This window comes from Dama dama, chromosome 17 (assembly GCF_033118175.1).
Source record: "Dama dama isolate Ldn47 chromosome 17, ASM3311817v1, whole genome shotgun sequence".
Classification (NCBI taxonomy): Eukaryota; Metazoa; Chordata; class Mammalia; order Artiodactyla; family Cervidae; genus Dama; species Dama dama.
Window position 1 is genome coordinate 31,830,713 of NC_083697.1, and position 17,401 is coordinate 31,848,113.

At 38.2% G+C, this 17,401-nt stretch overlaps 1 protein-coding gene and 1 long non-coding RNA gene across 4 annotated transcripts in view; one reads left to right on the plus strand and one right to left on the minus strand.

Moving 5' to 3' along the window:
• LOC133071703 (uncharacterized) overlaps positions 1-17,401 on the minus strand; it is a 178,003-nt gene that overhangs the window by 66,766 nt on the left and 93,836 nt on the right. The gene's annotated exons all lie outside the window — the stretch shown is intronic.
• On the plus strand, positions 31-14,668 carry LOC133071701 (alcohol dehydrogenase 6-like). Its single transcript, XM_061164356.1, has 9 exons — positions 31-48; positions 1,944-2,045; positions 4,769-4,913; positions 7,445-7,532; positions 7,641-7,857; positions 9,285-9,545; positions 11,283-11,415; positions 13,836-13,974; positions 14,644-14,668. Exons 1-9 carry the CDS (start codon positions 31-33, stop codon positions 14,666-14,668), a joined length of 1,128 nt encoding a protein of 375 aa, XP_061020339.1.

Below are 17,401 nucleotides of genomic sequence, written 5' to 3' on the forward strand. Positions count from 1 at the left end.
TGTGGCCAGAAGAACACAGAGAAAATCAGCATGAGTACTACAGGGAAAGTAAGTATAGCATTCTTTTTTATGTCATATCATAAATGTGTCAACCTGGGTGCTTGTCTATTTACCAATACCTCATCACTCAGCTACTCTCTATACTCCTAAAGGTGGAAGACAATCTTAATCTTAATATCTTTCCTCCTTCCCCTTTTCTTTTTTTCCTTTTATGTGCCTTGCCTTTCTTCAGTTTTTTTTTTCAGTCCTTTAATAGGCAATATATCAAGCCATATATCAAACTTTCCAAAGTTAAAGATAGATCCCCTCCTTAAAGGATCTCATAGAGAGACATAGTAACTATGAAGAGAGTCCAAGGGTAGTAAAAAAGAGAGAGAGGCATCGCCCCCAATCTTGCCTGGCTTCCCAGAGAAAGTGACATCTAAGAAAATTTACAGATGTAAGAATTTACCAGGGAAAGGAGGAGACAGTTGTGCAGGTAGACAAAATATGAGGAAAAACAGGAGAAAATTATCCAGAATTTTTCTGTTGCTCCTGAGGGCAGGAAATGATGAGAAATAATGTTGGAAAGACTGACAGGAAGATCATGGAAATCTTTGTAGACCATGTCAACAGATCCTGACAAACAATTGGTGACAATATCATTTTTAGGTAGGGAATTAGCATGAAAAGGATTATAGTTCAGGGCTTCCCTGTGGCTCAGACAGTAAAGAAACTGCCTGCAATTGGGAGACCTGGGTTCAATTCAGGTCTGGGTTAGGAAGATCCCCTAGAGGGGGGCATGGTAACCCACTCCAGTATTCTTGTCTGGAGAATCCCCATGGACAGAGGAGCCTAGCGGGCTACAGTCCATGGGGTCACAAAGAGTCAGACACAGCTGAGCAGCTAAGCACAGCCATGCTATAAAAGATGGACTTCAAGGTGATGAACCAAGCCAGGTGAAAGACAACGAGGACTGGACCACACAGTGGCAGCAGAAATGGAGAAGAGGGGTCAGATCACAGAAATTTTCACATTGTGGAGGTTGAGGGAAAGAGACAAATCAAGGTTCTTTCCAGGTTTCTTTCTTGTATTATTGAATAGATTCCATGGCAACTCATTGAAACAGAGAAAGCAAAGAACAAATTGTGTGCTGTGTCCACCACCGGTCAAAGGAAGTGGTGGGGGGCAGGGTGAGGGGGGTGGAAGAAAGAAATAACAGTGTCTTCATGTTTTATCATGTTGAATTTGAGATACCTGTAGGACAGTCCAAAGGATCACAAACAGTTGGACATAACTGAGAAAATAAACACAGTACATTTGAATAGCCAATGAATAGAATCTAAAGTTTAGTAACAAGTCTGTTATTAAGATCATCTACATAAAAGTAATAGTTGATTTTATAAAAGCTAGGTGAAATCACATAGGATAATAATTTATAGTGAGAACAATGATGGGCTGAAATCAGAACCCTTGAAGGACTACCTTACCACCAACAACCTTTCCAATCTCAGTCTGCCAGTGACCACCACCATTGGATGAAATGCCACAACTAGATGGTCTCCATTCCTGCCTGCACCCCAAAACTGATTCTCTCCCATACCTAGGACCACAAATAACTCTCATGTTGCAAAGTCATTTCTACCCTGAAACTGAACAACCTCATTCATCATAAGATCAAAAGTATGACATCTATCCTCTCGGTTGTGTAGCAGTATGTAAATACAGTTAGAATTGCAAGACTGTTGTAAATACAGACACTGATAGTACAAGAAAAGTTGAATTGAGGTCAAGAGGCTACATTCTGAGTATATTTAAGCAAAGATTTCTTCCTTTTTTTTTTTTTAATCTAGGCTTGAGTGTGAAAGAATTGGCTTCAACCTTCTAATAATCATTAATATAGGAATTCTCTAACTCCCAAGCTTAAGGAGTCTCCCTTTCTGCCTCCACATTCTTCTTCCCAGGTTATCAGGTGCAGAGCAGCCATAGTCTGGAAGCCTGGTGGATCATTTTCCATTGAGGAGGTAGAAGTGGCTCCACCAAAGGCAAAAGAAGTTCGCATAAAGGTAAAAAAAAAAAAAAAATCCACGATATTTCCACACCAAAACTCAGAGCTGTTCACTGTAGGTTATAGATTCTTTTCACAATGTTCAATTCAGAAAGAAAACTGCACACTCTCCTATTTCTTTTTTATTAAACATTTCCATTAGTCTTCAAATCCAGCCAGAGAAACAGTTAGGAAGGTATAGCATAGACTACATACCCAATGGACACTTATTTTTAACTATTACTAATTAAAAGAAGTTTCTACCCACAAACCATACTTTAATCCGTACTTTCGATTTTCTTTATGATATTCTTCATGATATTTAAGTTACCTTGAAATACAGTCCTCCCCCTATATCTGCAGGGGTTTGGTACTAAGACTCCCCCACTCCATAGCAAATCCTAGGAGGCTCAAGTTCCTTATATAAAATGGTGTGGTATTTGCATATAACTTACACACATTCTCCTGTATACTTTAAATCATCTCTGCTAAGTCACTTCAGTTGTGTCTGACTCTTTGCGACCCTATGGACTGTAGTCCACCAGTCTCCTCTGTCCAGAGGATTCTCTGGGCAAGAATACTGGAATAGGTTGTTGTGCCCTCCTCCAGGGGATCTTCCTCACCCAGGGGTCGAACCCACGTCTCTTACATCTCCTGCATTGGCAGAAGTGTTCTTTACCGCTAGCACCTAGGTTACTTAAAATACCTAATACATGATAAATGCTATACAAATTGTTGTAAATACAATGTAAATGACATGTAAATAGTTGCCAGCATGCAGCAAATTCAAGTTTTGTTTGGGAGACTTTCTGGATTTTTTAAAATAATTTCAATCCCTTATTGGTTGAATCCATGGATGAAAAACCCATGGAAAAGAAGGACTGACTGTATGTTTTATGTAATCTTGTTTGATTATAGATAAATCAAGAGTCAGTCTTTGGAATTCAGGTTAGAGCTGGAAGGGGCTTACGGATACCTGTTATTTTAAAAATAAGATTGAAATCAATAATGTACAGGACTGTTCAAGCAGTTAAATAAGAACAGAGACTTCAGCTGCTTTTCTCAACCTTGCTTATATGTCTGGAATCATTTGGGAGCTCTGAAAAATGCTGAAAACTGAATCCCACCCTTACACATTTTGAATTTGTGATTTATCTGGTGTGGAGTGCAGTCTGATCAGGCTTCCCAAGGGGCACTAGTGGTAAAGATCCCTCCTGCCAAGCAGGAGACCTGGGTTTGATCCCTGGGTTGGGAAGATTCCCTGGAGGAGGGCATGGCAATCCACTCAGTATTCTTGCCTGGAGAATCCCCTGGACAGAGGAGTTTGGCAGGCTACAGTCTATAGGGTTGCAAAGTATCGGACACGACTGAAGCAGCTTAGCATGCATGCAGTCTGATCATGAGAGTTTTTAAATCTCCGCTAGGTGATTCTAATAAGAGGCTACCAGGCCAGAAGGTAGTTCACCTGACGTCTAGTTCAATTTCTTTTGAATTTTCACCATTTAATGTTAATAATGATGAATAGGTATTGTTTATTAATGGATCACAGAGTGATCATCATTTTCTAAGTTACCTTGCCTGTGCAATCCATGCCCTCTTTTCAAAAAGTTTTCTCTGGCCTATATGATCCATGGAGTGCACAGAAGGTCATTTGGCTATCTCTAGTCACTCTCCACCCACAGGATCACAACTCATACAGAGAGATGTGAACGGATATGACCTCAAGGACATCCAGCCATTATCTGATAAGCTACAAATCTGAATCTCTCACTCAAGAATTTGAACAAGATACAGAGTCTGAGCAAGACAGGCGATGGACAGACCTAGAGAGGCTGGAGGGGCTCAGGGCTGGCAGTCATTTTTAACCAGGTGATCATGATAAATAAGAAAAAGCCTGTCTGCATAGAATGATAGGAAAATGCAGCCATACACACACTGAGTCAAAGTAGACAGATGAAGACAAAGGCTGCTTGATGGATTTCTAGATCCATTAGTTCTAACTGCACTGCTTACAGTAAGGTTACAAGCAATTTTATTATAGCCTTCAAATTATCCCCCTTTTGCATGGTCAAATTTCAATAGATTTCAATTCTTGAGTTAGCCATGTGTGTGTATGTGTGTGTGCGTGTGCACATACAGTCCAACCCCATACCCATTTTAGAGGTGAAGAAACTGAGACTCAGAAGGACAATTTATCCCCTGATCACACAGTTAAACAGGGGTGCAGAGCCAAGATTTCAGCTCTGAACTCTTTAGTAACCACTGCTCTGAGTGCCTCCACTTTATCTGGCTGATTTACAACAAAAAGTGGAATTACAACTTGTACCAACAACACAACTGTAAGGCCCTCCTGTGAAATAAATTAAAGCCTCAATTATAATAGGAGGCATTATCCCTCTCCTTCCTGTATTCCAATTCCTTCATTTCTATAATTGGTCTTGCTCCTCCACACTCCCACCTACAAGCTCCAGTGAAGCACATGTGGTTTTACAACGATCTCTTCTGAACCCACCCTACCCTCTGCAGTAAGTTTTAAAATCATCATTTGATTCCAAAACTAGCTAGTGAAAAACATTGCATCGATTGAAACACATTACTGGCCCTTGTCCAGAATTAAAACTAAGAAATGAATGCATTAATATTAATGCAGCATATCAAACTACCAAATCAGTTTACAACGTTAATAATTCTAGAACATCTCTGAGACAGAGAAAACTATATTACTCTTTGCCTTCCATACAGATGGTGGCCACGGCGCTCTGTGGGACCGAGATGAAAATGTTGAAGACTAAAAATCTTCAGCATCAACACTACCCTATCATTATGGGCCATGAAGGAGCTGGAATAGTCGAGAGTGTGGGAGAAGGAGTGAGCACAGTGAAAGCAGGTATGAACTGGTACCTGGAAAAAATAGCAGCAACTTGGAACCCACCTCAAGAATAAAAAGCATCCCTTAAATTTTGTTAAGATTAAGCAAAATAAACGGTAAAATACTGCTCATTTCTTAGAAAAGGAGGGTTAAGTATAAATTACAAAAAAATACTAAATGTATTCTTTATACTTATATTTTGATATTAATAAAAATAAAAAATAGAATGCACTGAAATTGAACCTGAAAGAAGGTGCAAATGAGACAAAAAATTTCCCCAAAAAAATCAACTGAGAGAAACCGTTGAACAACTGTTTAAATGAAGGATATGATAAATAGTTCAACCATGATAAACAGTTGAACACATTAGTGAACAAAACAGGGAAGAAGTTCAGAACTGGATCAAATATATATAGGAATTTAATATAGGATTAAGTTTGCCTTTCACATTTGAGGGGGACACATGGATTTCAATATATGATACTGAAACAACTGGATAGTTTTCTGGAGAATAAAAGTAACTTGAGTTGCTATTACATTCTTTATAGAAAGAAACCTGTTATATGAATCCAAGAATTAAATGTGAAAAAACAATAGAAGTACTATAAATTATTATAACAGAACATTTTGAAATACCTCAGAGAAGGGAAGGAAATTTTAACCAACACAAAAAATTCAGATGTAAAATAACATATCGATAAATTTGAAAATAAAGTTTAAAATTCTGTGTTAAAAAAAATACCCTCCCCCCAAATCAACAAGCCAATATGACAGTCGGCAAATTTCTTTAATTTATAAAGAATTCTTTAACACTAACTTATGAAAATTGGCAAAGGAAATATACATCTAGTTTGGAGGGAAATATATAGAGAGATATAGATATATACACATATACACACAAATGCTTTTTAAGCATGTGAGAAGATGTCTATTCTCAAACCCTAAATAAATTAAAATTTTAAAAACAACAGAAAAACACTGTTTATCTAAAAAATTAGCAGACTTGAAAGTGTAATATTTAGGGCTGACAACCTCTAAGGTTCTAAGACCAAAGTTCTCAGCCTCAGTTGATGGGCTGTCAGCTGGGGCTACAGACCTCAGCTCCTTGAAGCCGCTCACATTCCTTCTCATGGGGCCCCTTCACCCACTTCTAGCCTCAAAGCAGCAATGTCACATCAAGTCCTCATGCTTTGAATCACTTTTTCTTCCTCTTCTGCTTTCCTCTTGTCTCCTTTCATGGATCTTTCGTCCACCTAAATAACCCAGGATAATCTCCCATTTTAATGTCAATTGCTTAGTAATCTTAATTACATCTGCAAAGCCTCTCTTCTTTCCATGTAACATTCACAGGCATGATAACTTGACATGTTTAGTTTCTGGGAATTAGGATAAGACATCTTTGGTGAGCCATTTTAGAAATTCTGCCTACCACAGACCATGTGTGCCCAAAATATTTATTGCATTATTCTCTTTCATGTCAGGGAGGAAGAAATAATAAAAATAGAAAACAACCTAAATGTCTGTCAGTATACAGACAGGGGGCTGCTTAAATAAATTATGATATATTTATATAACAGAATACTATGTAAATATTAAATAAATGATAGAATGCTGTATATACTAAGATAAGAAATCTCCAAGATCAACTGTTAAGTAAAAAAGCAAGGCCTATGATAGGGAACATAGTATGCTAGTTTGGTTTTTTTTTTTCCATTTATTTTTATTAGTTGGAGGCTAAATACTTTACAATATTGTAGTGGTTTTTGCCATACATTGACATGAATCAGCTAGTTTTTGTATTTCTAAAGGGATTATGTCTCTGAAAAATACCTTGGATATTGATAAACATAATTGTCTTTAGGGTGGGATAAGGAAGCCTGGAGACTTGGATGTCAATTTTCACTTGTGCTGTTTAAATTTTACCATGAGTATGTATTACTTTTTTAAAAACCTGAAAATAAATGAAATTCTACAAATTACTTTTACAGAAAATATGAAATTGCTCTGGTTTACAAGGATAGACAATGGGGCAGTCAGTAAGTCCCTTACAGACAGGTTATTCTAACATTCTTCTTATACTTTGAACATTAGTAGAGAAAACTGCCTACCTCTGGAGAAAGGATTGATGTAAAACACAGAAAGTAGCATGGAGACGATCCTTTCTCCCTGATCCAGAAGCTTATTCTGTGAGTTTGTGGTATCCATACAATTTTAAATCCAATTCCTGACTGCAGAAGTTATATAGAAAATGTAAGAAAAGACCTGGCTCGGTGGCTACATGACAAAGTCTTCTGGTGCCTCAAGAGGAACTTGGAAAGGAGGCAAATCTGAGGCCAGCTCCTTGGGAGTCAGACATTGAGCCCAGGGCTAGACACACATGCCAAAGATATCCCCTTTTTTGTTAAGTATTCTCCACAATAGCAAGCACAATTAAATGTTGAACTAATTCTTAGTTATATTTTCTTGAGTGCCTTGTTGTTGAGTTCCTGAGATACAGCTATCTCTTTACTTTAAAAATAATGCCTTCATAAACGATTTTGCTCTTTTAGGAGATAAAGTTATCGCACTCTTTCTACCACAGTGTGGAGAATGCACCTCTTGCCTTAATTCTGCAGGCAATTTTTGTATAAAATTCAAGTAAGTTTTTACAAACAGTTTTTTGAAAAATTAACTCAATTTCCTTAAGAGGAATCTAAACTTTCTAATTCCAAATAAATGTTTCTTGCTTGCTTTTGTCTATAAAAGACAGGGAGAAACCCACCTGATGTCTGATGGTACCAGTAGGTTTACCTGCAAGGGAAAACCAGTATACCACTTTGCGAATACAAGCACTTTCTCTGAATACACTGTAATGAATGAAATCTCAGTCACCAAGATTGATGCAGCTGCACCCCTGGAGAAAGTATTCCTAGTTAGCTGTGGTTTTTCTACTGGTTATGGTGGTGCAATCAATACTGCCAAGGTGAGAAGCATTTATATCCATTATGAATGTAATTGTTGACACATGGAGTTGGAAGGCCTTAGGTATCTGGGCCATGTCTGATCATATAGCCTGGGAGAGACTCGCAAACCTGCCTCAAAACATCCTTGAGTTCTTTATTATTGTTTAGTCACCTATACTCCCTTGCACATATTTTCCATTCCCTCTTGGTCAGTAGTATGTGGTAAATTAAGTCTAGATGCCATTCACAAGTGGAGACATCAGGAATTCCTGGGAGTTAAACATAATACTGTTTAAAAATGACTATGTATCCTTCCACATTCCAGTTAATTCTTTTTTTCTTTCAACATACATTTATGGGGCCATTCACTGCTCCAGGTGCTGGGATTCAACAGCTAAAAGTGCCCATTGAGCTTCTATTCTGTTGCATCAAATAACAGATGGTGATAAGTTCCTATAAAAACAAAAGGGAAGTAAAAAGACCAATTGATGGAGAAAGATGTTGGTATATAAAACAGACTAGTCACGTAATCCCACTCTGGTTGAGTGGGTTACTGCTTTGTTTGATTTTTTTTTTTTTTTTTTCTTTTTGGTGGTGCCACGTTGACTTGCAGGATCTCAGTTTCCGAGCAAGGGACTGAATACAAGCCATAGCAGGGAAAGCCTGGACTCCTAACCACTAGTCCACTGGAGAACTCTAGAGTAGGTTACTGTTAAATGACAGTCTCTGGAATATCACCCAAACCTGCCTAGCTTCTTTATTTAAGTGGCTAATAAATTTCCTGTTTAATTTTTTTTTCTTTTGGTATTTCTTATTTTGTATTGGAGTATAGCCGGTTGACAATGTTGTGATAGTTTTAGGTGAACAGCAAAGGCCCTCGGCCATGTATCCACTCTCCCCAAGGCCCTCTCCCATCCAGGCTGAAGCACCAAGTGAATCTTAGTTCTTTATTTTTTCCAATCTCCATTAGTCCCCATACTATCCAGAGACTTAGGATGGGGTTCAATTTAAATTAGTCTCATTTTAGATGCAATAAAAAATAAGCCTTTACCTTTGTGTGACACTGACACTGTAAGTGAAGCAAAGTTTATGGATATCCAAAAGAAAAGAGAAAGGAAATGTTGCAAGAAGGTGGAAAACTAAAAAATATATGAAATTAAATACTCTGTTAAATAAGTCTTAAGAGTCCATGAAAGTTCATTAAACTTCTTCTACTTACCCTAATTCCTGAGACTTAAAATTCTTTTTACAGGTTAGTTTTTGCTCCTCTGTGAAAAAGTATCCCATATCTAGAAATATGTTGAGAAGCTAAAACTCTTTTGTCACATGTTTTATTTGAAAATGGCCTTAGTTTATGTCTCATGAAAAAGTACATTCAGATCTTGTCTGTCCAACTAAGTAACAATATAAGTTCCCTTTGCTCTTTTTTCTGCCTTTGGGTTTGCAGGTGACCCCAGGCTCCACCTGTGCAGTGTTTGGCCTGGGAGGGGTTGGCCTGTCTGTTATCATGGGCTGCAAAGCAGCCGGAGCAGCCAGGATCATCGCAGTGGACATCAACAAAGACAAATTTGAGAAGGCAAAAGAAGTGGGTGCCACGGAGTGCATCAACCCACAGGACTATGAGAAACCCATCCAAGAGGTTTTATTTGACCTGACAGGTGATGGTGTGGACTTTAGCTTTGAGGTCATTGGAAATCCAGAAACTGTGGTATGTGATTCCCAATTGTGAAAATTACCAATATTTCTACCAGTCTTTTTTTTTTAGACTTTATTTATTTATTGGCTGTGGTGGGTCTTCATGGCTGCACATAGGGCTTCCTCTAGTTGTGGTGAGTGAGGGCTACTCTTTATTGTGGTGCATGGGCTTCTCATTTCCATGGATTTTTTCTTGTGGAACACAGGCTCTAGGCTCCCGGGCTTCAGTAGTTGCAGTACATGGGCTGAAATTGTGGCACATGGGCTTAGTCGTGCCACAGCATGTGGGATCTTCCCTGCCCAGGTATCGAATCTGTGCTCCCTGCATTGGAAGGCAGATTCTTATCGATTGGACCATGAGGGAAGCCCCCAGTGTTTATTTTAGATTTTTAACTGAGTGAAAATTCTAAAATTCCCTCCACAATCTTCTGTTTAATTCTCTTTGTGCCCCTGACATCCCACCTGGTCCCTTCTGCCTACTCATAAATCTATTCACTATCCCAAGCACTGAACTCCCATACTGAGTTTTCTTCTCCCTCTGTTCCATTATATCAATACTATTCCTGCAAATAAGCAGACAGCCTACAATAGACAGGGGAAAAAAAGCTTTGTAAGGAATTGTAACTGAATTATTTCATAATAAGGAGCTGCTTAGTAACTATAACTTCCAAGCCAGAAGATCTAAGTGTGATAAGAATAATTAATGACCCTGCAAAGCTCTACACTTTCAGCAGTCTTTCATGTTGGATCTGAGATAATCGTCCAAGAAACATTATTTGCCAACCTTGATTAAAAGAGTTCATTTCAAGAATGAAGGAAAAAACTGGTAATTTTTCTGGCTGAATACGGTTTATGTAAGAATATAAATGGGTAGGAAATTATTTCACAATTTGAGACTGTATTTCTTTGGGACTGTAGAAATAGCATACTATTGGGTTGCATGTCTCCATCTTCTAATCAGCTCCATGAAAACCCTAGATCTGTCTCTTCCAACTGAGGCCCTTTCCTCAGCTTACAAAATGCTTCCATTCCTCACTACACATAAATCCCCTCTTCTGTAAAATGATATAACAAAATCTTTGTCACAGGTTTTCCTGCAGATAGTCTTGCTCCAAAAAATAGCATTTGAAAATAAATAATGGGAACATGTTTATATATGACTTTGCTAATATATGATGCTATACAAATAGCCAACTATATTTTTCAGTATCTGAAAGAATATGCTAAGTCACTTCACTCATGTCTGACTCTTTGCAACCCCACAGACTATAGCCTGCCAGGCTCCTCTGTGCATGGAATTCTCCAGGCAAAAATACTGGGGTGGGTTGCCATTCCCTTCTCCAGGGGATCTTCCCAACCCAGGGATTGAACCCTCATCTCTAACATCTCCTGCATTGGCAGAAGGGTTCTTTATCACTAGGACTACCTGGGAAGCCCTATGAATATGTCAGCTCTAACTAACCACCAGTGTCAGTAATGGTTCTTATAAAAATTATTACTATCATTATTATTATTACTACTACCATGGGTGCCTTTATTTTCATTTTTTGATTTTCATCTATTACACCAGATATGTCTTATTTATGTTTCAGCGCATTCTTAAAAGATAAATGTTATTTCAAATGAGGACAAGGAGCATCAGAAAAGCAAGTCACAGACCACAGAGAACAGTCAAGCTGAGATTCAGACTTAGGTCCAGCTCTCCAGTACCCCTTTTAACCTCCTCGTTGTTTACATTGCTTTACAACAGGCAGCTGCCCTGGCATCCTGCCATGAGAGCCATGGGGTCTGCGTGATTATCGGGTTGGTCATTGGTGTCCAACTCAACATCAGTGGCCACTTGTTCTTCTCAGGACGTACTTTAAAGGGATCTGTTTATGGAGGTATGAATGATTCAGGGAAGAATGGAAATGTGTGGGATTATAGAGGAGGGAAGTAGAGAAATGTGTAATGAATGCTTGAATGAGAGCTTTAGATTATAGTTTTTGTTTTGACACACAAGTATCTAAGATAAGGGGATGAATATTGATGTATGCAGTTGCTTCTTAGTAATTTTTTTCTCATGCAAAGGAAGAGTTTTTTTTAATTGATTAGTGTCCAAAGTTTAATGCAAATTCTAAATCAAAAAGGAAAGGCAATACTGTGATCAATAACTGTATTCAATTCAGTTATATGACGGCCAACTGGAATTCTTTGGAGAATATACTGAATTATTAGTAAATGGTTCAACTAATGTTGAATCTTACCCAAAACAATTGAGTTGGCATTGTACAATTCAAAGACATTAAACATAATGAACTCATGATTGAAAAGAGAAATGACCAATAAAAGTGAAAAAAAAATTTTCATAGAATCCCTTGGTTTTCCATTCTTTAAACCTGTCTTAGAACTTATATATTTTAAAGACTTTAGAAGAGTTTTCTTACTGAGGAAGTAGAAAACAAACTAAAATAAATCTGTGTAGGATTGTAGGCTCATAAGCAAGAAAACTGATACTTAAGAGAAATATGCTTATCCAGAGATTTGGGAGAAATTTGAATTCTTGGGCAAAAGAGATGAGAACCAGGAGCTACCTGAATTTTGGGGACTGGTGATCCACTTGTGTTCTCCCAACTACTTATGGCAGTGTACTATAGATATCAGGAATCTTACCAAATTCATGGGCGTAGAGTAGATAAATGGCATGGCCAGTCAAAAAAAAAGAAATAAATCAGTTTAATTATCAGTTCCCCCATTTGGGATAATTAGACATACCCATTGCTATTTTCCTCTAGAGACAATATTTCCCTCAGAGACAATAATTGTTGATTCCAAATACACATACTCAGTTAACTCTTGTAAAATAGGATCACTAATATTTCAAACAAAACTCACAAGGAAACTATTTTGCTCAATACCTATGCATTCATATAATGGTCATGAACATAAGTTAATTCCTTATATAGATAGTATAATCCACTGGTTTCAGAGATTTTCAGTTAAAGGATAGCCTCTAATGACAGGACTGCTAAACCTTCTATAACATACACAGTGAAAAAATTCACCTCCCTAAAATTAGTGGCCTTGTTCAGAAACACTATCTAGCCTAGTTCTATGTTCCTGGACCCATCTTTTTTGTTTGTTTGTTTTTTTGGTTAAAAGAAGAAACAAAGAACAAGTGAAAGTGTTCTTTACATAGATATAAAAATGCTTTATCAGATCACCAATCAACAGGTAGAACAGACATCAAAAGTTATCACAAGAAAAAATGGTAACTGTGTGGTGATGGATGTTAACTAAACTTAGTTTAATAGTAATCATTTCATAATCATTATATTATACATATAAAACAAATATGTTACATATTAATTACACTTCAACTTTTTAAATGATAAAGACAAATAGAAAAACACACCATGCCTCATGTCATAACACAGAGCATCAGTTAGAATTCTTGATTACAAATAATTAAAACCAAATTAAACAGAAAATAAATGTATTGGAAGTGTTTTAGATTGTGCTGAGAATAGTTTTGGGAAGGCTGGAGAAACTGGCTGGGGCTGGAACCAAGAAAAGCAAGTAACTGCCAAGACCCTGTCACAGAACCAGCTGCTTAGGACACTATTGCCTCCTTGCAAAATCACACACTCACCCTTTGCAGAAATGAGCAGACCACCAAATTCTGTGCGGTGGCTCACTGGGCATGTCGCTCAGCACAGTGCTAAACATGAAGACAACGTTTCTTGAGAATCACAAATAAAATAAATAAATTAATTAATTTAAAAAAAAAGAATCACAAGAACAGAGAAAATACAATGCTAAGTTTTATATTAACTGATCCCATCTTTTCCTGTGCAATGTTACTTCCTGAAGGCACATTTTATTCTTATCTCGCTTTATAAACATTCATTTTCCAAAAGCTGTCACTGAGCACTGCCATGGTGAAAGTTCTTCTCTTCCCTTAAAATATTTGGCTCTTTCATGAAGCTGCAGATCAACACACACGCACACACACACACACACACACACACACACGCACACACACACACACACACACACACACAAAGCGTCTCTAAGAAGAGGTCCACGTTCTAGCTGCTGTAAACAAATACTCTTCTGCAGGCCCAGAGGTCTCCTCCAGAATAATAGCCTTCCACACAAAGTTTATGGCTGGGACAGACATTCATTCTCCTGATGGTCCAGACAAGTTAGCAGGAAATCTTTGTATTTCCTCAAAGCTAACACCTCCAGCAACAAATTGTAGGGCCTTTCTTGTATACTGGCTCACATGTATAAAATCTATTGTTAATCTGTGTATTTCCAGGCTGGAAAGGCAGAGATGGTGCCTCTAAACTGGTTTCTGATTATATGGCAAAGAAGATTAACCTAGATGCACTAATTACCCATACTCTGAATTTTGACAAAATCAATGAAGCAGTTGAATTAATGAAAACTGGAAAATGGCAAGTGACTCACATAATTTTTATGTCTGAGTATTTGGGGCCAAGAGAAAGGGTGTGTGGAGGTGGAGGAGGCAAGGGGAGGGACGTCATGGCTGGAGAAGTCACATACAGGCAACTGAAGGAGGTTTCAGGAATTTGCAAATAATCTCCTTCCTTTATGTATTTTGTTTTATTACCACTTTATAAAATACATAATTCTTAAAATACTTAAATGATCACCTACCCTTACCACTAGAATTTTATTTCCAATTTGGTATTGCTTTAAATGCACATTAACTTACTGAAGTTAGCTCATAAAATTCTAGCCCAAATTTAAGTTCATAATTTATAAAAAGACAATTATTATTTTTGTTGTTCTATTTCAAAGGAGAAATTATCTCTGGAATTCTAAATTCTAGCACCTATCTTTGGCCCACAAACTAGACACTAGCCAAAAACTGGGCATTAGTATTCCCCAAGAGAGTATAAGCCTACTTAGATATTCCTTACTCGGGGTGTCACATCATTTTGAAAAATCTCATAACTGATTTAATCTGCCTATTTTCACCTAAACTTAAGGAAAGGGAATCCAATTTATTCATTGGTATACAAAGTGAAAATTTGAAATTCAAATCACAAATGTTGCTTTAGAAACATTTCAACTTTTTTTTTCCTTTCCTTTCTTTTCAGTGTCCGCTGTGTCCTGTTACTTTAAGTATGATGCTCACCAACTAAATACCATTTGCAGAATTTCACAATGTGGAAGAATTATCCACACAACGTTGTTTCTACCTGCTTGCCTCTGACTCGTTTAGCAATGGGCTCATATACAGCTTCTGCTGTCACTGCTTCATCACCATTGTTCTTATGTGACCAAGAGTCACCCAGGAACATCCTCGCTTTTAGAGCTAGATTAAGGTTGATTTGAATCACCCAATCCCAGACCCTTCAAATAAACAAGACTCACCCAGGATACTCCCATTTCATAGTTTTCTCTATGTCTGAGCCCATGTTTCCTTGCACGCTGTCTTTCTTCCACATCGAGTTCTGCCTCATTTCACACCAAAGAAACAAAACTCACCATTCATGAGTTTATTGTACATTCAATAAGCCACAAGTTCCAGGAAATCTGTACCTCCCAAGAAGCCCTCAGCCAATGACTGACAAAAGTTGCTAGCGCCAAATAAATAACCTAACTCTACACCTAAAGCAATTAGAGAAGGAAGAAATGAAGAAAAGTTGCTAGAAAACACACAGTCCACAGAGTATCCCTGTAAGATTAAACTCCAATTGTCCACTTTGATAGTCGGTTTTAAAAACACACTCTTACATCCATATGCATAGCAGTATTATTCATAATAGCCAAAAAGTGGAGGCAATCCAAGTGTCCATCAACAGATGATGGATAAAAAAAAATTGTGCACATACACATAATGGAATTATATTCACCCCTAAAAGGAAGGAAACTCTGACACATGGGTGATAACATGGATAAAAGACATTATGCTAAGTGAAAAAAAATCAGTTATGCAAGTACAATTGTGAGCTGGACCCCATTGTAAGATGGACCCCAATGATCCCCACCTTCTGGTATTCATGCCCCTGTGTGATCCCCTCTCCTTAAATGTGGGTTGGACTTAATGACTCAATTTTCACAGCAGAAATGATGAGATATCATTTCTGAAATGGAGTTCTATTCCATCTGGGGAGTGTCTCTCTTCGATTGCTTGTTCTGGGAGAAGTCAGCAGGTACATCAAGAAGCAGCCTGAGGAGAGGGCCTGAGCTTAGAAATGGATCTTCTGAGGCCTGTGAACAACTATGTAAGTGAAACTGGAAGAACATTCTTTCTGAGCCAAGCTTTGAGATAGATGACCAGCCCTGGCCAATACCTCAATTACAGCTTTGTGAGAAACCCTGAACCAAACCACTCAGCTCAGCTGTTCCCTGATTCCTGACTAATAGACACTTTGAGAACACAAATACTTGTTTTAAAGCACTAAGCAACAGATAACTAATATACTGGTAGTAAGTGAGACAGATGGAGAAGGCAATGGCACCCCACTCCAGTACTCTTGCCTGGAAAATCCCATGAATGGAGGAGCCTGGTAGGCTGTGGTCCATGGGGTCACGAAGCGTCAGACACGACTGAGCGACTTCACTTTCACTTTTCACTTTCATGCATTGGAGAAGGAAATGGCAACCCACTCCACTGTTCTTGCCTGGAGAATCCCAGGGATGGGGGAGCCTGGTGGGCTGCCATCTATGGGGTCGCATAGAGTCGGACATGACGGAAGCGACTTAGCAGCAGCAGCAAGTGAGATAGAGTCTCTTGGCATGCTCTTGGGATAAAATTACTGTGAGTCTCCTATGATTAATTTGGATGGGATACAGATTATAGGATATGTGCTGCCTTGTGCAGTATGATTAGCACTTGAGAGATAAGATGGTAATGGTAATTATGAGGACTGTGGATCTGGTTATTAAGTGTCATCAATACATTGAAGGAAAAAAATGATAGGCTTGAGTCAGACAACAATCAACCAAGAGTATGACTAACAACCACAAGACTTCTATAGCAGCATTTAAATGTCCCCTTATCTCCTACAACTAGAAGACAAATTGGGCTGAAAAATCAGGCCAATGATTTAATTATGATATTAGCAAAATTGCAGAGAAGTTTTCATCTATAAATCTGTCACTAAAACCAGGGCAATGATAGGAAAGGGATGATATCTTAAAACTGAATGGGACTATCTTAACTTTGAACTGCAGATTCTCATAAATGCTATAGGCCTAAAGAAGGGTGCCACTCCCCCTTGCCACAGGTAGTAGCCTCTCCTTGCCTGGAGACCACAAGGAGCCTTACTAAGGTGAATGCCTCGTAAAATGATGCTTGCCTCCTTAAAGGTATACCTTTACTTCTCCTCAAGATTTCTAGGCCAATAAATGCATTCAAATCTCAGTTTGACTAGGGAAATAGTTTATTTTTTTTAAAAAACTGCAAAATCTGGCTCACGTGTACTAGCAAGAATTAGAAAAACATGTTTAAATCAATCATAAGCATTCTAAACCAGAGACTATAAGGGAGAGATTGTTGGAATAGGAGCAGTCTCTTATAACTCATGATTTAATCCCTGAGAAGGACATCTGGAGTCAGTTCTGTGCTAGTGGAATGGCTCCTCAAAGCTTGGAGGAAAAATAAAGCCTTACAATAAATGAAATGAAGATACCATAAACGCTTTGGAAGAAGCCAACAGGTTTAGAAAGGAGTGATGTCAGCATCACGTGAGCATCCCTTTGTCTCTCCCCTTCAGTCTACAACCAGTAAAACATCCATAACTCAACAAAAGTCCCTCTGCCCAACTCACGAGGATGTCAGAGATTTCCACATCTGTACATCTAAAAGTCAGTAGACTGGAACACACAGAGGAGGCGGAACTGAAGAAA

Excerpts from the sequence above, each read along its gene's own strand:
- LOC133071701 (XM_061164356.1), top strand. Across the intron at positions 4,914-7,444 it reads AGTGAGCACAGTGAAAGCAG|GAGATAAAGTTATCGCACTC; the intron begins GTATGAACTGGT and ends TTGCTCTTTTAG. Across the intron at positions 13,975-14,643 it reads TTAATGAAAACTGGAAAATG|TGTCCGCTGTGTCCTGTTAC; the intron begins GCAAGTGACTCA and ends CTTTCTTTTCAG.